The sequence below is a fragment of the Phallusia mammillata genome, chromosome 4 (assembly GCF_965637545.1).
Source record: "Phallusia mammillata chromosome 4, kaPhaMamm4.hap1.1, whole genome shotgun sequence".
NCBI lineage: Eukaryota > Metazoa > Chordata > Ascidiacea > Phlebobranchia > Ascidiidae > Phallusia > Phallusia mammillata.
The window spans coordinates 6,071,690-6,094,589 of NC_137255.1; the positions used below are offsets into that span (position 1 = coordinate 6,071,690).

General features: G+C 37.0%; 2 protein-coding genes and 2 non-coding genes across 6 annotated transcripts; 3 read left to right on the forward strand and 1 right to left on the reverse strand.

Annotated features, from left to right (window-relative positions):
- Positions 1-2,028: 2,028 nt before the first annotated feature.
- On the forward strand, positions 2,029-22,433 carry LOC145222609 (ovochymase-2-like). Of its 3 annotated transcripts, XM_080088767.1 has the most exons (40): positions 2,029-2,208; positions 3,946-4,079; positions 4,274-4,375; positions 4,510-4,636; positions 4,958-5,082; positions 5,934-6,023; positions 6,311-6,449; positions 6,695-6,805; positions 7,057-7,118; positions 7,380-7,537; positions 8,076-8,230; positions 8,547-8,704; positions 8,770-8,911; positions 9,106-9,129; positions 9,367-9,488; positions 10,458-10,541; positions 10,719-10,842; positions 10,969-11,082; positions 11,211-11,272; positions 11,464-11,612; positions 11,684-11,922; positions 12,143-12,306; positions 12,731-12,875; positions 13,588-13,611; positions 13,929-14,044; positions 14,174-14,263; positions 15,127-15,259; positions 15,481-15,546; positions 15,625-15,740; positions 15,893-15,982; positions 16,150-16,282; positions 16,716-16,826; positions 17,236-17,296; positions 17,509-17,664; positions 18,055-18,150; positions 18,735-18,892; positions 19,167-19,312; positions 19,775-19,922; positions 20,238-20,390; positions 20,666-22,433. In XM_080088767.1, the coding sequence occupies exons 8-40, from the start codon at positions 6,778-6,780 to the stop codon at positions 20,743-20,745; spliced, it is 3,807 nt and encodes a 1,268-aa protein (XP_079944893.1). In that variant the 5' UTR covers positions 2,029-2,208; positions 3,946-4,079; positions 4,274-4,375; positions 4,510-4,636; positions 4,958-5,082; positions 5,934-6,023; positions 6,311-6,449; positions 6,695-6,777; the 3' UTR covers positions 20,746-22,433. The 3 variants fall into 3 exon arrangements, with proteins under 3 accessions (XP_079944893.1, XP_079944891.1, XP_079944892.1); XM_080088765.1 differs by lacking the exon at positions 2,029-2,208 and having other exon boundaries at positions 3,950-4,079; positions 18,058-18,150; XM_080088766.1 differs by lacking the exons at positions 2,029-2,208; positions 20,666-22,433 and having other exon boundaries at positions 3,950-4,079; positions 20,238-20,398.
- Positions 2,981-6,041, forward strand: LOC145222604 (procollagen C-endopeptidase enhancer 2-like). The gene is made up of 6 exons (XM_080088760.1): positions 2,981-2,990; positions 3,946-4,079; positions 4,274-4,375; positions 4,510-4,636; positions 4,958-5,082; positions 5,934-6,041. The coding sequence occupies exons 1-6, from the start codon at positions 2,981-2,983 to the stop codon at positions 6,039-6,041; spliced, it is 606 nt and encodes a 201-aa protein (XP_079944886.1).
- On the reverse strand, positions 5,343-5,416 carry Trnas-gga (transfer RNA serine (anticodon GGA)). Its single transcript has one exon. It is a non-coding gene; the product is annotated as a tRNA-Ser (tRNA).
- On the forward strand, positions 5,538-5,611 carry Trnas-gga (transfer RNA serine (anticodon GGA)). Its single transcript has one exon. It is a non-coding gene; the product is annotated as a tRNA-Ser (tRNA).
- Positions 22,434-22,900: the final 467 nt, after the last annotated feature.

The window sequence follows — 22,900 nt, forward strand, 5'->3', positions numbered from 1 at the left end:
ATTATTCGCCTAATGCTATCATCCAATTGAAATGTATTTTTTACAATCCTGGTGAAAGTAATAAACCGCATCCACAGTATGAAAGAAATGCGGTATTTTCAAATAAACATATACTCGGCAGTGTTCACAGTGCAAAACATATAAATAAAAACTTACATATTATTTCATTTTCAGGTGGTGAGATGGTTCGAATTCATTTTGTCTTATTGCTTATCGCACTTCTTGTTACTGTTACTGGGTTGAACTAAAGAATTATGATGATGTCATCTTTCCAGACATAAGCTGCAATTACATGATAAAGCAAATACTCAAAACTGCAATATTCTGCACATTCTTAAGGTCGAATTTATGAGACGAACTTTATTTTCAAATGCAATTACCAAACAAGTAAATTCTAATTTCAGCGGACGTTATCATAAAGAGAATCGAAACTTGTGTGTTTCTTTCGCGTTCGTTTGGGAATTTAAACGATTAATATCGTGCTAAAAGTAAAGATTGCGGTTTGCCTGTTCTGATTTTATTTAATTGTTCCCCATTTTGATAATGTGTTTCATGTGCTTTTCATATTTAAAAATTGAAGCTATGCTTTTATCTTATTTTGTTCAACTTTTTGTTTATGCTGGTTTTGCCACTTTGGGAAACACTAGATCGCCTGTCACAAATTTATTTACATTGTGCATGTGCCTTTGTACATTGTGTGTGTACGCAAATTGGTAGTGCGTGATTACGGCACAAGTGGCTGATGGCAGCATGCCTGTGACTGCCGTGTCTTTCCTGAGGCGCACGTTTTGTTCTGCACCTTGCAGTGTTTGTGGCGCCAGTCAGTTCTATTTTGGAAACTGTGGTGTGTGGACCTTGCTTAAGAAAATATATGCTTTGAAACTGACTGACAGCTTCGTGGTATCAGCAGAAAAGCTCACAAGGTTATTTTCCATAAATCGCGTACAACATAAACGCGACATCGCAGATTATGGAAAAAAATTCAAAATTGGAATAATTCGATTTTGTGACTTGCTCTGTTCTCTTATTAGAGCAGTGGTTCTCACCTGGGGTGCCAATTAAAATGGTTATGGGTGCCGCGAGATATTAATATTGGAATACTGCGGCCCATTATTTATTTTAACTTTTACCCGTTAAGTACGGAAATTATTTATTTCTAACCGAGTTTCAGCGCGCATTAAGTTTCGCGTCTTGCAGTTATTCCCGGCTCCTTATTGCATACAGTTATTTAATATACAGAAAAAAGTTGACTCAGTTTTGCCAGGGTGCCGCAAACTATTTATCTCTTTGATAGGGTGCCGCAAGGTCAAAAAGGTAGGGAACCACTGTACTAGAGACTACAGACCAGCAAACAAGTTTTATTTGGACGCATAAAAATACTGGTAGTTACCTAATATGACGCACCGTTATACGATATTACAGAAAAAGCGCTACTATAGTAGGATGAATTATATTGTTTTGCGTGCATTATATTGTTTGACAATCTTTGTTTTATTTCAGACCTATAGTGATTTGTAATTTTGCAGATAAAAGTACAGCTAGTCACTGTTAAAAACACCACTGTTGCATAGTATGATCGCCAACTGAACGTTGTATAAACAAATTTGCGCATGGTGGCAGCAAAGGTCGCAAACTGCAAAAACCTATGCATAGCACTGCCGTAAGCATTATTGGCGTTTTTCTGATACGTGGACTTTAGGCACTTTTGCGTTCATTTACGCACACGAATCGAATGCTGTGATGCAATTACAAAAATTCCTGCTTATGCCTTCAGCAAGAAGTCATTAGGGCGTTTGCAATCACAGAAGGGCGCTTGCTTCGTGTCACGCTCTTTTTGTTACCTAATGCAAACGTTGATAACTACTTTTGGGTGTTCTGGAGTCTCCATGTGTTTGGCAATAGAACTTGATCTCCATGTGTTTGGCAAAAGAACTTGTATAGTTGTCGCACAGTTTACTTGTATTGGTTGCAGTTTATTAATTAATCATACAGGATGTCAATATATATTTTTTGTCTTGAACAGCTTTACATCTAACCATTTATATTGATGCCAAAGTTTAACTGTTTGCCTGAATCAAACTATAAGTATAAGGTTAAGCACAAATCTTTGGGGTGATATCTACTCGATTAACTTTGTTGAAAGTCCTTTACAAGAAATGAGGCTTTGCCGCCAAAAATGCGACTCTTCAAGATGACAAACACAAAAAGGTAAGTTATCCATTTTTTGTGTAGAATTTGTTTGCACATTGATAAATTGCATGAACACGGCAAGTTTTTTCATTACTTCCACAAATATGGGACAAGTTCGGCAAACATAGTTGGTGTCGTCTCGTTTTTTGTCGGACTTAGTGCATTACTAATATAAACCACGAACAGATGTAAGGCATGTAGTAAATTTCTGTCTACTTTGTAGCTGCCTAAATGTGAGTCACGAGACACAAAGTCTTGACGTATCGCTCGCCTTAAAGGCACGCACAAAGCCTTACAGGTAAAAAAATTCCGACGAAGGGGTAAATTTTCCACGTTGGTGGTTAAATTTTTCCACCTTCGCAAAGCAGTAATACTCCTGACATTGGGAGCGCCCTAATCATTGCAATGTCAGCAGTTCGGCAAGCAGTCATTGCTGCAAACTAATTGTATGCAAAGAATTTGGGCAAAATGTTTACTTTTGTAATATGTTTAGCCTGCTGTATTGGAATAAGTCTAACCCAACCGGATTTAGTTGAGAATGTCGGTAAGTTATGTTTCAAACAGAAAATAGTTTGTATTAAAACTTCACTTGTTATGTCAGACGGTGTTTATACTGACAAAACCCTAAACAGGGCAAATGAAAGCGGCTAAGTTTTTATGTAATATTTTTATGCCAAATCTTTGCAATCTAAGAAATTACGGCATAAAAACTTTCAAAAACAGACAATTTAAATCGTAACAGGCACTTGAATTCAGCCTATTTTTAATTTTTTGTACAAAATACGACATAATGACCAAAAGTATACACTAAACATAAAAAGCGATATGCTGTATTTTTTAACGTGCTGTAAAATAATTTCTACTTAATATAGCGCATAAGTATTTCAAGAACGAATTTTAGTTTCCTTGACTGAAACGTCTCTTCCCTAATACATTCGTTACTTTTTCCGCCAAATATTTAGTTGCGGCCCGAAACTGTTTTGTTTCGGCCCGAAACCGATGTTTTGCTGACCACAGTGTTTTGGGTTGGCTCACTGTGTTTGCGCACTTGCCGAACAGACCGTGTCATGCGTCGTCTCGCTTCGTTGATTTGAAGTGATGTGCACGTGCTGAAGTTGAGTCTGGTCTCAAAATATGAACTTGTAACTATTTACCGCCAATGTCAACTCACACAGATGCAAAGCTCTTTGAAATATATTTAGACAGGAATGTAATGGCCTCTGAGAGCATGCGTTAAAAACATGCTTGGTTATACCTAACGCAACATAGAACTTTCAAAGAGGGTGTATACTTTGGACAAAAATACACAATAAATTATTCGAATTTTGTCCTAATGCTCGAATAATATCCACGAACCCAACACTGATCAAGGCAAGTCAGCCCAAACTCATCTTTTATTGCAGGTTATATGTTTTTTCAGCTTGAGTTCCTAGGATTCAAACGCGTAAAACCAAAATTCAAATTTCTTTTGTAGTGGAAACGGTGCATAAGTTCTCATTATCACAAGTCGCTATCTAATGAAGGCAAAACCCATCTAAATCATTAAATTTTTAAACGAACTTTTATAATCGAAGCACTTTGTCATATTAAACTGAACAATTTGCCAGTCTGAATTTATCGTCGGAGTTTTGTCCATAACTTAGTAAAGTGATCAAAACGCTGTAAAACGTGTGATAGTGCTTTATTTGTATGTATAAATAGGCTAACTCTCTGCAAATTGAAACAAAAATCTACTGTATTGTTTAAATTCCGCAGTCACGGCACTAAACGACGAAGAATACAGGGTAGCCGTTACAGGAGCAAACGGAACAATATTTTCTCCTAACGTTCCGTCACCATCTCCAGCAAACTTCACTTGTAGTTGGACAATCACTGGTCCACCTGACACGGTATTAATGTTACAACTAGTCAAGTAAAAAACTGTTAAATTTGTATATTCTTACTTGAAATAGTTCATGTTCTTTTTAAATCGAGTTGGTTCTTGCTTTACCTTTCAAAAAGGACCGAATTATCCCAAGACATGGAGTACTTTGCTTCTTGTATATCGATAGTTAACTTTAACATGTAAATGTCATATATTTAGATACTGATTGTGGAGTTTGATTATTTTACCATACCCTACTCTGATGGATGTACTGATGCACGTATTTCGTTATACGATGGAAACAGCACCTTGGCACCATTGGTATGGACTATGTAATGTGCTAGTTTAAAAAGTATAATATCTCACACAAAATTGTAAACTGTGGTTTGTATCAAAGCAAATTGTAAAATCTGTAGGACCAATTTTTTCATGTAACGAGTACAATTGCTTTTCAGCATGAAGACCGCCATATTTGTGGGTATTATTCATCGGACTTCAGATCATCAAGCAACATAGCGCTACTCGTCTACAAAGCATCTGATACCTTTTCAACACTATTCAGCCTGCACTGGTACTCGATAGGTAACTTGCTTTTAAATCGGTGGTTACCACCTAGCGACTTTTACTATGGCTTGCATGGTATCAACTAAACCCTGTTTGAATGTGTACGCCCATTGTTCTTGACTACATTGGCATATTGATCCCTATGTAAGTTGGGTCAGTTAAGTTGTAATTCCTGATCTAAAATTCCTGATCTAACTTAAAGGTAAGCTTCGGCGGGTATCACTAGTGGTAGGCGCACCACAGGTTGAGTACCATTACTTTAGGCCAAAGCTAGTTTTTTTTTACTTTGCTTGATTGAAGGGGCTTTGTGTTCAAACGTGTTTTGATATTTTCTGTTAGAAAACTTATGTGTTGCACCATTTGTCCTTAACTCAACGTCTGGTTCTATCACATCCCCATTGTATCCACAACCTTACCCTCGTGCTCAGCAGTGTGAATGGAGAATTGAAGTTCCTATCAATAAGGTTTGACATTTGATTACTGTGGCTGACATTTGATTACCGTCCATAAAGTGTTGATTGACAGGACGTAGCGTTAACGTTTATCAGATAAGATGAACATAAATTCATAACTGGGATCAGCCCTGAAGCGTCGATGCAGACCAGCGATCACGGCACACTCCTATGTAAATCACAGTACGCCAGGCCCATTACAGGAATCATACCGAATCAGCCGGTCACCAAGCATTCACCACCATATGGCAAGGCGTGGACTAGAAAAATCTAGCCTGCGGTGGGATTCGAACCCACGACAGGAGTCTTTCCGGGACTCGCGCTCTACCAACTGAGCTACGCAGGCTCAGTGGAGAATCCGCCGAAAGTCGAATCACAAGCACCGTTGCCTGCCTCGTATGCTGCACATGTCAGCTTCCAGTTATGAATTGTGCTTGTGATTCGACTTTCGGCGGATTCTCCACTGAGCCTACGTAGCTCAGTTGGCAGAGCGCGAGTCCCGGAAAGACTCCTGTCGTGGGTTCGAATCCCACCGCAGGCTAGATTTTTCTAGCCTACGCCTTGCCATATGGTGGTGAATGCTTGGTGACCGGCTGATTCGGTATGACGCCTTTAATGGGCCTGGCGTACTGTGATTGTCATTTATCAGATATTCGTGTTTAAATTAAACCTATTGCCTAAAAGGTTGCGGAGTCTGTTGTGGTTTGTGTAATTTATAGTATTTGATTGTTAAAGCTTGGTTCTGCCTTCGGAAACATTACTTATTACATGATATTAGCACCAGCAACATGTACGTACAAATCCCATACAAAACCGAACAAATTTGATACTTTTAATTCATGTTAATGTCTCATGTCTCACAGGTCATTCACGTTACGTTCAACGATGTTGATATCTCCAACTCATATGGTTGCTATAGTAATTACTTGCAAGTTTTGGACGGTGAAGAAGTGGTAACGTTTTGTGATTAGATAAGTTATAGCTAAAAATTTATATCCGTTTAACTAAATATTTCCCTTTTAAACATGGCTGCAGTAAGCGGATGCTACTACTAAAAAAAAAAACATAATTAACATTAAAAAGATACACTCTGCTTTACCACATTGTGTCCAAGAGTGTTTAAAATAAGTTAACCATGAATTGTCGGTAAACATTTTACATTAACAACACTGAAATGCCAACCTTGCTTGCACAAGCTGACAAAAGTTGATTTTTGAAACTGTTTTTTATTTGTTTTCAGTACACAGGTTTTAAGTTATGCCGAACGAGCCCCAAAAACTTTACAGCTTTAAGTAATGTAGTCACCATTCGATTTGTATCAACCATTTACCAAATTTTTGGCACCTATCGCGGCTTTAGTATTTCCTGGCACACGACAGGTGAGCACCTATAGTTAAAAATATAAAGTGTATAGTGTATTTTTGGCAAAGTATAACATTGTCCGTTGGTTTTGTTAGATTTTAGAATATGTGAACTAACTTTTAACTTTTTTAGACTAAGTTTTAATTTAAATTAAAGAGATTTTCAAACTAGTTCGTTTTATCATTTGTTCATTGGTAGTGTCACCATGATGATTGCTCAAAGGAAGTCATACTTGTTATCATTTTTATTGTTATACTTTCAGATCGCTGTAACGTGAATGAGTACACTTGTTGGGACGGTTCTTGTATCTCCGAAGACAAACACTGCGATCTAGTGGACGATTGTATGGACAACAGTGACGAAATTGAATGCGGTTAGCCAAGTTGAATTAAGTCCGCTAGCTGCAAAGTAGTAGGATAAATGTTGTCGACCATCAAATCGGGTAGTGTAGTTGCGTTCGAAATATTGCTCATTACGTTTTTGATTAAAAAGTATATGTAGAGTCTTTGATACACTTGTAGAGACTCAAAACTTATGAAATAACTAATGTACTGTGTGTTAACAAACTCTATCATTAGCCCTGGCACGATCAAATATTTGACATTAACAGTATTTGTATTTCAGCGCACGATTCAACAGACTTGTCTGAATGCGGAAAACCATCGGTGGCTCCACAGTTTACTTGGGTGAGTTTGAATTTGAATCACTGAAACTCATATACAAAGAATTTTAGGTCATTTTTACTCCTAATTTTTTTTGCACCACTTCTAAATTGGAGTTTTTTGCACTTGATGATGTAATATGTGATATCACAGTTGTAATGTTGCAACCATAAATTTTGCGCAAAAAAATAGAGTTAAAATTTCTTACACAATAAATAAGATTGAAAATCGTACCACTAAACAAATATGTTGCACTACATGACCTTTAAAATATAATTAACTCAGGATCCTCGTATTGTTGGTGGAAATGAAGCCAACCCTGGAAGCTGGCCTTGGCAGGTTGCATTAACATACTATCCTGGTGGTAGATCGTTTTGTGGGGGTTCTATCATTAATGAAAGATGGGTTGTGACTGCTGCACATTGCGTCGATCATTTGTCCAAGTAAGTTTTTTTCTTTTTACTTTTATTCTGTTTTTGCATGCTTATTACTAGTTTCATAAACCAAAAATTATGCTCTTTTGTTTACCTATCTTCCATGTTTTGATATTATATTGGGTTTCTCAATTCCTTCGTCAACAGCTGGTATACTTTTATGTTCAGCTTTTACGTTGTTGCTGGACGCCATGAGTATAACAAGTCTATTGACGAAGTTTCGATAAAAGTCGACTACAAAATAATCCACCCCAATGGACTGTAAGTCTTTGTATAATTCCTGTGATTTCCAACAGCAACAAAACCAATTTAACAGTAAGCAAATTGAAATCATGTTGGAAAATGAGCTCTTTTGCATAAAACGTCGATTTTTTTATTATTGCTAAAATGTAAATTATTATCAACCCTTCGTTAAAACAGTGTTTACAATGTAGTACAATAACAAACGACTAATCTCTTCTGCTCTTGTTCCAACACCAGTCATGATACTGTTTTTAGAAACTTTAGCCCATTTAATCCAGGTAATTTGACAAATTTAATTTTGCAGAGAATTTTCACTGGGACAGGACATTGCCTTATTGAAGCTGAAGAAACCACTAAACTTTAGCGACACCATACGACCGATTTGCCTACCCACAAATACATCTGATTTTTTTGTCAAAGCTGGAACAATATGCGTGTCTACCGGGTGGGGAAACCTAGGTAAACAATTACCGCTGATCTGCGCGTTTGTTGCACTAGTGTTGGTCGATTATCAAAAAAGTTGTATGCCATGCTCTTTCTTATTTGATCGATTATTATCTGTGCATAAACAGACTTCCCTCTGTGCACCACGAGTACGTGCCAGGCACACAATCAAGGCAAAATGTAAGCATTTGAAACTTGTCAAAATCGTTTTTATCTTGTAGGCAACTAGTTGCGAAATACATGGCCTTCGACTATACCCCCCCTCAAATTTTGTCACTGAATACTAGCTACTTTAACAAATTTAGCTGTGACATTTTTACACATTTTTCAGGGTATTTCGTTTTCGGTCCGGACGCATTGTATCAAGTGAGGCTGCCTATAGTCGAAAACGAGAAATGCAACCGAATATACAGCACCATTGGAAACAACGTTTCCGACAGCAACATATGTGCTGGTGATGTTGAAACTGGAGGAGTTGGTCCTTGTCATGTAATGCTGATTTTTTTTAGTTAATTTGAATTAACTAGTACTGAATTTGTTTTCGTTTAATTTAGGGAGATTCGGGAGGTCCACTAACCTGCTACATTGGAAACACTTGGTATTTAATTGGAGTGACATCATGGGGTTATGAATGCGGTACAAATTTTCCTGGGGTGTATGCAAGAGTTCCTTGGTTCCATGACTGGATACAAGAAGGTAAATAAAACTGGTTCCGGCTTAGAAAGTTATCCTTATCTAAGTATAGTAAAAAAACTATTATTTGAAATTAAAACGTATGTAAGCATGTATATGCAACCATTTATGTCATGCTTTCTTGTTTATTAGGTTTTACAATTGTATTAATTATTGGTGATGTTTTTGGTTTGTTCCTTATGTGTTTATTTTTGCAGCTCAAACGTTTGCTGAAAACTTCGGTAAGAAATTGATTTACTTTTTCTCGTTAGATTTAATAACTATAAACTTTTGTATCAAGCATTGAGCCATTACATAACGAGTAATCTAAAGACAGCTTTTTTATTTTATATTTTATATATGCTATGTCGTGGCCCCTCCCCGCCTCAACAAGTAGACCAGTTCTGGTTGATCAGCCAAAATGCGCATTTCAGACGTTACGTTTTTTGCTTTGCTTATGCCTTTGTACATTTGTACAGCGTTTTGCGACGGCGTAACGATTTTTACTGAAAGCAGCGGTAATTTCTCTTCGCCTCCATATATTGGCGTTGAACTGCCTGACAATGTTTGTACGTGGACAATTCTGGCTCCTGAAAACTCGGTAAGTACAGTGTTTCAGCAGGCAAAACGTTTACAGTAAACGGCAGAAATATTTCACCTGTAATAATAATATTTGTATAAATACTGTACTGTTAAATTCTCTGACGCCCATGCCAATGATGGGATAGAAAGTATCTGCTGATTTTATTTTATTTTTTGAAACCTATATTGACTCCTAAAAGTTTTGGAACCAGGTGCTAAAATTTGCTAGTACAAAAATCAATTGGAAACTTGATTTACCAACTTTGTAACTATTTGTACCTTTGCGAAAACTTTGCAAAATAATGTTACAAAACAAATTTCAAAACTAAAAACTAAACATTTTTTAATTTTATTTCAAAATTTTTTCAACGTGACAGTGTAGAGCAGGGGCGGGCAACTTCTCCTGTCGGCGGGCCTGATATGGGAAAATGAAGTACTTGGCGGGCCGGATTCCTGAATCGGTACATTAATCGCGTATTTATTCAGTGATTTAAAACGGATTTTTGACCACCTAAACCGATAACAACCAAGAACGTCACAATTACAATACAGTCCAAACAATCTAACTGATATAACATCAATTTATTCACCACAGCAAATTTAATGCATACACCACAGACTTAGATACCGCTGAAACACTAACTAGGCTACACGTACGTGTGGAAACAAAGGAAACCGTGAAAGCAGGCCACACACAAGGTTGGCAGTTATGTCGTAACAATGGATGTATGGTGCAATGGTAACAACGGCGGAAAAGTTTTTTGCTATTACTGTCCGTTACAACTATAATTTGACGTAGTAAGCAAGTAGTGGGGGATTGCGACAGACTGTGGCCGCGGGCCACATTACCATGTAAGACCAGAAACTGTCTGCGGGCCGCTCAAAATCCCGTCGCGGGCCGGATCCGGCCCGCGGGCCGTATGTTGCCCGCCCCTGGTGTAGAGTATTGTTGACTTATGAAGCAACCGAGCATTTGTTTCTTTTTTAGCTCATCGAGGTTCGTTTTCTTGACACAGGCTACTCCATGCAATGTCGTACTACAAAAGTGGCCATTTACGACGGCGGAAGTCTAGTAAGATTTTTTTCAAATGAGAAATTTTTTGTTTTAAATCTGAATGTTTGAAGTGAAATATAAACTGCGATTTTTGCCTACGTCTTTTCGTCAACTTATATTTTTTTGTTCGTAGATTATTTCATTTATATGTTACTATATGCTTTCATTTTTAAAAGCAACTCCTTTGGTTTACAGTACACGGGAAAAGAGTTTTGCTATTCACTCAATTTTGCGGATTTTATATCATCAACCAATAATGTCACATTTTCGTTGCAAGGAGGCTATGAATTTGTTTTGCAAGTGGCTTGGGAAATGAAAGGTTTTATTTTTGCCTGTCTTCATTTGTGCTTGATTTTTTACACCTAATGTTTTTGTGATGATTTTTTGATAAATGCAATTATTATATTGTCTTTGACTTTGAGTTATTGTTATGTATCATTTTCAGAGAAATGTGGCAACAATGGCTTTGAATGTTGGGACGGATTTCAATGCATTTCTGAATCATCGATATGTGATGAAGTAAGAGATTGTGCAGATGATAGTGATGAAATTGAATGTCGTGAGTAATAGTTACTATTTTTCTGACTTGTAAAAAAACACTGCGGTAACTTTGTGCTTCTTTTTTATTTTGATGCTGGGTAGGCTAGTTACATGTTATTGCAGCAACTAATATCATATTTGTTTTAGCTCAAATATCATCCAACTTTAGTGAATGTGGAAAAACGGATGTTGCCCCTGGTTTTACATGGGTAAGAATAATCAAAAAGCAATCATGTTTTTGTTCTGTTTTACACTATAGCGATTTTTTTCCCGCACTGGATTTTTGCAAAAACAACAAATCTGGTATTGTTAACCCCCCCCCCCCCCCCCCATTACACTCTATTGCTGTTAGCTATTGTGCTATTTTCAATACGTTCATTTTTATAATTTATATTTTTAGAATCCACGTATAGTTGGTGGCAGCAAACCGACCAATGTTTCTTCCTGGCCTTGGCAAGCATCTATCTATATATATGGCCACCCGGAATGCAGTGGTTCAATCATTGGCAATAAATGGGTCCTGTCGTCTGCCAGTTGTCTAAATTCCTGGTACAACCAGTTTCAAATGTACTATACTTGGCGAGTCATAGGATAATTTACTGCTAACAATATGTCTATAGGGAAAACTCCCCTTTATCTGTAAGTGTGGGCCCTAGTGGAACTGTCCACAACGTGTTGTCTGTCGTTTCCCATCCTTACTATCAGAGCACCTATGGAGATGAGTACGATATCTCCATTGTTGAAGTGTCTCCGCCATTTACATTCTCATCAACACTTCGACCCATTTGTCTTTCAATGAACGACAGTGACATCAAGACAGGAGAAATGTGTATCGCTATTGGTACTGGTTGGAGAAGCGGTAAGTTTTCTCTGTTAGGTTTAAGTTAATGTTTATAATGCAGGTCAATAAACAGTATTCCTACAACCAACAAAAATAGTACAGGACAGGGCGTTTAAAATTCGAACCTTTTTGCAATGGAATCTGATAGGTTAGAACCTTTTCAAGTTGTGATATGTTCACTTTGTAATCGTGCCATTTGGAAATTATCACTTTTATTTTAATGCAAAAATTTTCTTAGGTTTTGAAGCAGGTGACTTTACGGAAAACTCTACTGAACTCTACCAAGTTCGCCTTCCGGTACTTGACCACGAAACTTGCAGTAACTTTACGTATGACCATTTTGATGATGACGCTATGCTCTGTGCTGGATACACTGATGAAAGATATAGCGGTACATGTTACGTAAGTATCTACAAAAGAATTATGATAAGTTCTCTCCTAGATATATGTTCTCATACACTTCTTTTGATTGGCAATTTATAGACCTACTTTGGTATTTTGCCATTTCTGTTTTGCAATGTGACCGTTCAAGGTTTTGTTCAATGTGTCTTATGAGAGTCAATTAACACTTAAAAGGTAGTTCGAGCTTTCATGTCATGCGGTTGATACAATAAAATGCTAGCCAACATATAATATCTGGTGAACCTAACACATCACTATTCAACATTGGTTGACAACTCATTTTCACAGCATATTGATATACCCAAATATGTTCTTGCAGGTCAGGGCGAATGCCAAGTGAAATTAGCGCTGCGAAATGGATCAATCAAATGTTCTAATTTAAGTCTATCAAATCTCATTTCTTACGTAGGCTTTACATTTGCAGGGTGATGAAGGTGGGCCACTGATGTGTTTGATTGACGAAAATACATGGACTCAAGTCGGTGTCGCCACACATACTACTACTTGTCTATCAGGAAGACCTAGTTTCTTTGTGAAAACGTCTTTCCACGCCGAGTGGATTGAAAGCGGCAAGTTTGCATACAAAATATGTTGTTTTTGATTAAAACATTGTTGGTTTGTGTGTAAATAAAACATTTTATTTGAAATATAACAGACCAGTATACCTAACTTTAACTATAATTCATGTTTTTTGTCTTGTCTGTTTGCCGTTTATGAAGACTTGTGTTACCGAATTATTTCGGCAGGCCTGATAAATGGATCTTATGCACCTAGCCTGCTTACTAATTCGTAACCGGTCCAGAACCCTGCAATAACGGCTCACCACTAAAGCCAAATACACCCGCACACTGGTTTAGCTTATGGGCGCGGACTTATATTTAAAACAATAAAAAACGACGTACGTTACATCGTGCACGTGTCAACCCACCACCAATACCAACACCAACACCACCACGTTTCACGGCGCCAAGAGAAAAAGCCATATCTACGACTAGCGACGCGCTATTTAAGGCGTGTGGAACAAGAAGACACATTCCGGCGCAATCAACGCCTTGCAAACCAATCACCCCTAAGGAGAAGCAGCGAGGGTGCCACAACACAAAAACGTATTAAGGTGCCACAACGAAAAAGAACGAAAACAATAAGTGACGGTGACAAAAATCAACAAGCAAATAAAATTTCGCTACACTTGTTTTTAATTTCTGGTCGTATTCACCTTTAAAACATTCCCCAAATTTTAAACTTTACAACTAACATTGATAAAATTTATATTTTTTGCAGTGATGGCAGGAGGAACTTATGATGGTACGTTGACTCTTTGTTTATCTGGACTAAACATATAGCAAGGGTTTCAAGAATTACTTTGGTTTATATTATTTGTAACATTCGACTTGTCTTCAACAAAAACCAGCTTTGAACCTATGCAAAAAAAGATTTTTTGGTTGTACGTTTCTGTTTACGGTTTATTTTTATATTTGGGCTGTATTTAAAGAGAATCCGTTTGAGTCTCATTTAAATTTAAATTGTGATTTAGCCAGTTAGTTACCAATAGTGAAATACTTGTTTCAAACGCTGTTGTTTGTGAATAAAGTTTTGACCAACCGTTTGGAATTGCATTTCAGTATGTGGCCAAAGGGATTTTACTGCACCATCCGGTTTTATAAGTTCACCGGGTTATCCAGGAAACTATTTGAACAACTTGTATTGCGAATATACCATCACCACTTCTCCTGGGTTGGTAAGTCACTTTAAATTTTACAGAGTATTGGTGCAATATGTCCACTGAGTGTATTATAATTTGTTTTTCTTTCAAATTCATTCAACAACCCAGTTATGTTGTTAACTTTTGCAATTTTTGTTTTTTCAGACGATATCGATTTCATTTCAACATTTCAGCATTGAATCTGTATTGCACTGTCTGTTTGATTACATGCTAATTTACGACGGAGCACAACTGGTAATTGGTTTAAAAGCATGATTGTTTCTCATGTTTCATAGAAAAACTAACATAAAAATCTCAACGAGAATTTTCTCATGTGCATAAGATTCACAAGTTTGTAAACATTTATTACCAGGCTGACTTTTTTTTGCTTTTTGTCGTATCCTTTTATTTATTTATTTTAAAGAATACTTTAGAACAGTGCTTCCCAACTTTTTCCAGCCCACTTAAAAATTTTGTTTTTTTTTGGCGGAGCATCGTATAATAATGCGAGAAAACCACAATGAAAAAAGCTATCAATTTTGTAGCTACGCAAAGACCAAATAAAGCTAACAATGAGAGTTCCAGCATCAAGATTTTACAACTAGTATTGGTATGGTAGTAGTTTGCAAAGTTTCGCGGCCCACCACAAAGAACGTCGCGGACCACCAGTGGGCCGCGGCCCACCGGTTGGGAAGAGCTGCTTTAGAACACTATATACAGATCTGTTCATAAGTTTAATGGTGAAAATAACCGCCCAAATAGACGTAAAAAGCGACATGTTTTATTGTACAAACGTTTCGGCAAATGCTCATGCCATTATCAGTGATGAGCACATGAGCATTTGCCGAAACAATAAAGCATTTCACTTTTTACTTCTATTTGGGTCTTAACTTATGAAGAATACTTATTGTACTTGAAACCAAGACCATTAATGAAAACATTTGCTGGAGTTAGTTCATTCACTTTTTAAAGCCTGTCGATCAATGCAAAGTTGAATATATGTTAAAAATGTAGTATCGGAAATGTTCGGCTTATTAAACATTTCATGCAAAATACGATTTAATTGTTGCTAATGTTCATTACCAACGATCTCCAATACGTATTACGACTTTGTTTAGATATCTGGCGGCAGACTATGTGGCAACAGTCTTCCACAAAACTACTTGGCGTTTTCTTCAATGCTAAGAATTGTGTTTTTCACTGATTCACATGTAGTCAGAAGTGGATTCAATATCTCTTGGACTACATCAGGTAACTTTCCAGTAGATCATGTTGATAAATGACATCTGGTGGTACTGAAATTGGGGCAATTAAAGACAAAAACATTGCATTGCAATTGTCCTGCAAATTTTTGAAAGATATAAAGGCATGGAATATAAAGGCATTAAGCTGATTTTACGCAATCAGGAAGTTTATCATTTATCTTCTGTTTGGCCTTGTTCTTTAACAGATACTTAAACAATATTATACAGAATCTTCTGTGCCACACACTACCAGTGATCCTTATACAACCACCGTCTCCACCCAACCATCAGAAGGTGAGAAAATAAGAAATGTTACAATTGTAAAAGGCAATTAGACATCATTTTTTTATTTATTTCGACATTAAATTGTAGTTTGTGGCCTGCGTGATTATACATCATCTTCTGGAAGTATTACGTCACCAGGTCACCCTGGAAACTATGTTGATAACTTGGATTGCGAATACCTCATTTCTGCCTTGCCACACTTGGTAAGTAAACAAAAAAATGGAATAGCAAAAATGCCTTACATAACAATGATAAGCTTAACACTTGTTGTAAATTTTGTGCTATTGTAGCTTATGTTAAAAAATAGTTCAAACTTACGGTAGCTTACATTTTCACTTTGCAATTTTGTTTGCAGGTGATAGTAATTTACTTTGAACATTTGGACTTAGAAGATCACTCTAATTGTGATTGGGACTACTTGGAAGTTTACGATGGCACAGAACTGGTGAGTTTTGTGTAAAAATACACTAGACAATCACACAAAAAACTTTTCTTCTACAAAATTGAAAACGCCAAAAATGCTTTACTAAAAACATTGCTAGAAATTTGTTTTTTCTTTTGCCCTTTAATTTACTATGGTCTTGCAACTGCATCTTCACAAATTTTGTGCAGTACACTGGAACACGATTATGTGGTGACCAAGCACCACGCAACTTTGCTGCGTTTTCTACAACAGTGCGTATAGTTTTTCATACGGACGGAAGCGTAGTTAAAACTGGATTTGAAATATCGTGGAGAACAGCAGGCAAGTAAAGTTATCTTTACGTTAAATTTGCTTCAAACATAGATTTTTTTTAACCCGCAGGTAGTGTACACTGTTTCGACCTATAAGGTTGCACTGATGAGACCTTATGGGTCAAAACGGTTTGCACTGTCTGCAACTTATAATTTATTGGTTCCATGCTTTTACAGTACATATGTGAAATATATGTATTTGTAATTGGTTGGAACCGACTCAGGATACTACATTGTTGGAACTTAACTTTCCAAAAAACAACCATTGCCATGCAATGTTGCGGATTAAGGTACAAACGATTTTTAAAAAAATTAACCCAGTGTGTTATCAGACACTTCAACATGCAGCATGATCATTTTCGATCACAGTTTTTGTGTGTAAACAACTGATAATGGAAAACTTGATTCTGTCCCTATTTAATGTTGTATCTGATGTGTTGCAGTGCGCTGTAGTGACAATCAGTTCACGTGTTGGGACGGAAGTTGTATAGCAGAGATCCAACATTGTGACGAAGTGAGCGACTGTCCACATGGAGAGGATGAGATTGAATGCAGTAAGTACAAATTAATAAAAATTATCAATAATAATTAAAACCGTCCTGTTATGTTTACATGAGTCTATCACCGTCTTTGGCCATTCATTGCCTTTATCAACGTATACAAAATAGTAGAATATGCAGACATTTTCCTTTTGCTTAACCGGGAATAGAAATAGCTCACTCAACAGTTCAACGTTCCTTCTTAGACGTTTTTAGCAAACTAATAACACAGTAACCAATCTCAATCGAGCTTATAGCTCCAAACGGAGTGATAAAATGGTAACTCGTTGGTTGAAGCATTTCGATGATATGGGATGTTTGCACCCTTTTAAAATCGAAGAACTGAAAATTATATTGATTGTGATACTTAAGTACAACGTAGCAAACATGTCTTCCAATTTAACAAGCCTAATTTCAATTTCAGTGCAGGGAACAGGATCAGTTGGTCATTGTGGAACTGTCGATGTACCACCGAGATTTACATGGATAAGAAACTAAAATGCATATTCGGTGTTATATATAAGACCAGGTAGCAGAGGGCCTGCTATACTGCCATACAGGACAGCTCTATTTCGGGAGCCGATTTGCTTCAGTACAAGTTAAAAAAATCTTTTGTGTGATAGCTGATTCTTACAATGGAAATAACAAACTTTGTAACTTTGGCAATATGTTTGCAAACTAACTTGTTCTTTCTTTAGGATCCTCGTGTAGTTGGTGGAAGTCCGGCAGAACCTGGTTCCTACCCATGGATGGCTATGCTCACTGATCAACAAGACCAGTTTTTCTGTGGTGGTACGATTATTAGTGACACCATAATCCTTACGGCGGCTCACTGTGTGGATGAAAACGTTGGGTAAGCTGGGTACTGAAAACGTTTACATATGTTCGTTTTGGACAAATCGTGCTCAAAATTTTGTCACGCTGTACGTATGCTTGAACTAAACAAAAAGATGTAGTAGTTCCGTGATTCTAAAACATTTAAACTTGTTTGTCTTAACGCTTTCTTCGCATTTTTCTCGAGTACTCGAGGTTCAACTTTATTAAAGAAACTGAATATAACTAAACTATTCCTACAACTAAAAACCAAATTCAACTAAAAGAAAATATATTGCTTTCAAAAGTATTTCTACAACAAAATGCCATGGTTAAGTAATAGTAAATCGACTATGTTTTTAAAAAACAATAATTATCCAAATTTGATGAACAGATAAAGATGCGACTGAAGCATTTTTTATTCTTTTAGCAGCTTGATGGTCCATGTTGGTCGTCATTACTTATCTGACAACGACAGGGTACAAACGTTTGCCGTGGAGTCCATTAAACTGCATGAAAACTACAGGTACAATAAGAAAAAATACCTTTAATTTTGTGCGTGTTCAGCTCTCTGAGGTCATTGTTCTAAATTTTCATGCAGAATGATTTGTGTATGAGAACAATGTCAGTAAAAATGGTTACACTTTATACACAAAAAGATGCAATCAGACGCATTTGGGACAAACACTATCAAACGTTTATTCAGTAGGAACAGCACCAGTGATAAAACGCAGTTTATTGTTTTTGTCAAATCAGATTTGTAAGGCGGGCAGGGCTTTTAAGGCCGGATTCGGGTTCGGCTTATATTTCTTTAAGTGACTAGTTACTGGACCTGACCTAATGTTAAACAGCCCTAAAGCGCCTTGTTTAAGACCAATAGTCTACTTTGTATGTTGTCTTGGTCTTTCCTGAGGCTTCACGGTATGGACCTGTCAAACAAACTTTTGAAAAAAAAAAAACGGTTTAAAAACGATTTGGGTTCGGGTCTGGTTCGGGCTCCAAATTCAGGCCCGTTTCCAACTCTGTGTCAAATCTCACGCACTATTTTCTATTTCTACAATAATGACCCTGCTGCAGTGCATACATATAATTTTTGGCAAATTATTTCAGAAACGTTAATGAAGGATTCGACATCGCCTTGCTGCGTTTGAGCGGAATAATTACATTTTCTCAAACAGTGAAGCCGATTTGTATCCCACCTTCATCGCAGGGAAAGTTCAAACTAAAACCTGAAATGAGATGCATCGCCACTGGATGGGGCAGTCTTGGTGAGAAATATTGTTTCGATATGAAAAAGTGCATACGGCTAAAATTGGCACTTGAAGACTTAAAAAAAAACGTTTTGTATTTGTCCACCTTAACAAATCGCATCAAATGTCTGGGCAAATCGGTTATGCGTTCCACCGAACTCGTCTGTATAGATATCACAAAGCATGTATAAGTTTACGTTTGCATGTAATATTTTTAGCTGTAGATGTTTCATGCGGATAGTAAAAAATAGTTGCACCTTTTACAAATGCCAGCTCTTGCTTTACTTTGCAGGCGGGTCCAACTACCCAAACGAGCTTTTCCAAGTTCGTCTGCCGATTGTCGATGCAGATAAATGTAACAACAGTTATTCTTCGTCCGTGTTGACCTCTCAAATATGTGCTGGTGACTTCAACAAAGGAGGCATTGATACTTGTCAGGTAATTTAATAAGTTGTAATACATTAGTATCAGCAGCGCAAATATATTGCAAATATTGGGAGAAGAACTTTTTTAATATTAAAAGTCTGAGGACGTCATAACAACCGTTCAAAACGTACAAAACAAAACACGTTTTTCTCTCTTTTGAAGCAAACATTTCTAAATACTAGAGGTACATAGTACCTCCAGCCAATTTTTTTGGAGGACATGTCCTCTGTCCCTTTGTCGCATCTCCTGATTTTCTTGACTACCCTGCTTTTTTGGTACACCTTTAAATAAATCGGGACACAAGGATGGACTGAATAACCCTTGAGCTAGGTAACACGTAACCGCTTCTTAAACATGTCCCCTGGCTAACTTTTATCACAACCTCAAGATAAGTACAAAAATGTAATTTCTTGTTATTTGAATGACCTCTCAAACAGATTATAGGTCATTTGTCTGACTTTCTGTGTTTTAAAGGGTGACTCTGGTGGACCACTTATCTGTCTGTTTGGTGAAACAGCTTGGTATCAAATGGGCGTGACCTCGTATGGAAGTGGGTGTGCTGTAGCTGGATCTCCTGGTGTTTACACAAGAGTTTCTTCCTTCTACTACTGGATCATGAACAGTATGTTGATCGCTTTTGTTTGATAAACATACTTGTTTATTTCAGTTTTTAGTACAATGCAAGATTTTAGACTTTAACTGTGTTGGTGTTTTGAATGAATTTACTTTTCCGGGAAATGTTTAATATGTATCGACCTTACGCCGGAATTGTGATGTTCGGACGTTTAGTTTTGCTGACTCAGCAAACCTCAATTGCACTTGTTGTTTTAACTTTCCCATCGCAACAGAATTATATAAAAAGTAGACGGCGTGTGCGTTTTATGTGTGTTGTTTTAATATTAGCGTTTGTGATCAATTTAAGTCCTTTACTTTGCAGACATAAATTCAACATTGCCGCCTCCGCCACCCATAAACCCACCAACAATCCCAGCCACAAGCCTAGCTACAAACCCATCCACTACAATCCAAACTACAACTAATGAGACAGTCACAACAATTGGCAACCAATCCAGAAGTACCACAACTTGTGGTGGGTAACAAAAAGTGTGATAAAAGTAAATTGTGTTTGTTGTGCTATCTGCATTGGGTCATCATGAAACAAATTTGCCTTTTGGGAGTCGAAATGTGGGAGTATGGGTTTCGGTCTTTCACTTTGGGGTTCGGAGCTGGTAAAGGGTTAAAATTTACGCTCATTTACATATCTGGCGCAAATGTTTAAAGGAAAATGTTTTCATAAAATATTGCATTAGCAATTTTTTCATGATACAAAACTAAGAGCAGTAGATAAACCCAAACTTTTTTTAGGTGCTTCATCTGCCAAGAATAGATTCCAAGTCTATTCAGTACTCATCACAGCGCTACTAATTGCAGCCATAATAAACTAGTAGATGGCTTTATTTGAACGTGGTGACAACATTACTGCCTCAAATATATTTTAACTTACAAATAATAAATTTCAATTTAGTAACATTTTCATTATGCTCCGTTTTAGAGCTCAATCACTTACTTTCTTACGATTATCGACATTTGTATCCAAAATTTGGATTTATTAATATTTGTAAATTTTTTGGGTATTGGTTTTACGTTTTTCTTAGTGTTTTAAGTATACTAATTAAATGAAACTAAATGCCCTTTTCTGGCAATCAGGTTTTTATTCAAAATAGCTTATTATATAGCACTGTAGCCGATTTTCCTCGGTCGCCTTTAATGTAGAAATTTGAAGAAAATCTTCGCTACTTGCGTGTTGAAAAGAGTTAATATGTTTTTCAAAACAAAGCGCATAATATCTACAGTATAACAAAACAGTAGAATCTGTTCAAATGGCTCTGTGACCCACTGAAAATGTCTTGGTGGCCCAGTACTGGGCCATGGCCCCGCAGGAACCACTGGGTTAGAGGCTAAAACCGGCTAGAACCAGTTTGAAACTTTACTATTCCGGCGAAAATTTTTGAAAAATTTAAATCGACCTCACTCGTAAAACACGTTCATTCCAACCCAACAACTCAATTAATACTTTATAACCGTTTTAACAACGAAACTTCTCTTATTATAGTTAAAACAATGGCGATCTGGCGATCAAAAATTATAGACCAAAAATCAAATTTGACTGCAAAAATGAATATTTCGCATGTCTAATACCCTTTGCAAAATAACGGCTGAACTTACAAAAGTTCAATGAAAAAGATATAAACGTTTCAAAAATTATTTCGCGAAGACATGACACAAAATTATTTTAATTTTGACCTTTAACACACTATGCTATAGCAACATTATGTTTAAATTACTAAATATTTTTATGAATCCTAGCTATGACAACCAAATGCTTGTTATAAGCATACTATAGCATTATAATTCGTTAAAACTGTTACTTAGCTTAACCAATGAGCGTGTGTATTATAGCTTTTTTCATTAAAATTGTTTTCTTTGACTGTACTCTCGTTTTGCGCAACGAAAATTTCTTTACCGTTTATTTTCATACTCTCCGACCCTTTGTTTTAGAAAGGAGAAATAACTAACGCCGATTTACGGTCGGTCGTTGTTGATGCCGGGATTGAGGTTTAAGACACAACGAAATACTTCGACAAAGCGTTTTTTTTTTTGACAACAACAGAACAACAAATTAAGTGAATAACGTAGTAGGTTGTGAGTACAATCCCATTTAAAATCTGGTAATGCGACTGTTAAATAGCATAGTTAGTCGTATCTTGCGATCAATGCTGGTATATTATGTCACAACAAATTGTCGTGGATGGGCAATATCTAAACCTCCAACAGCCGCCATGCATACCGACGATAACTGTGCAAATTGTTAAAAGACTCGAAATTTGAGAGGACTGTCTCAACTGCCAACAGAATCAGTCAGTAAATTAGAAAGTAGGAATATATATTTCGCCTAATAATGGCATCATCAGTTCCTGAAAAACGCAATAGATCAACACCAAAATATCAAGAATGTAAAACAAACACAATGTTCTAAGCAACTCAACAACGCGAGTGTCGCCAAACACAAAATCGTTAAAAACCTTGCAAACCCAGCAACGCCTGGAAAGCCTAAAGGTAACACCTGTGAAAAGCTGGCAAGACCTACACCGTGGACAAAAGTAAAGAGAAAAAGGGGGGTGGCAAAAAGAAACCAAGGCGCTCGCAACTAAAAGCCGATAAAACGATAAAAAAGATAAAATGAAGATAAAATTAAAAATTAAACTGCCGTAAACCGTACCCAAAGGCCGTGCAATAACTGACCACAGACACACACAAGTATGAAACACGATCACGAAAATTATCGAATCTTGGGCAGCAACATCTTTTGAATATTAAGCGTTGCGCCAGTAAGTTTCAGCCATTTGGCTTCGCAGTGATCCAAACGATCAACATTGGGTTGCTCCACAAAGGTGACCGTAAAACATTCCGCGATATCTGGTCTCTTCATAAATATATCGTGGTGGTGGATGGCGAAGTGATGGCTTAATATTCAAAAGATGTTGCTTCACAGGTGTTACCTTTAGGCTTTCCAGGCGTTGCTGGGTTTGCAAGGTTTTT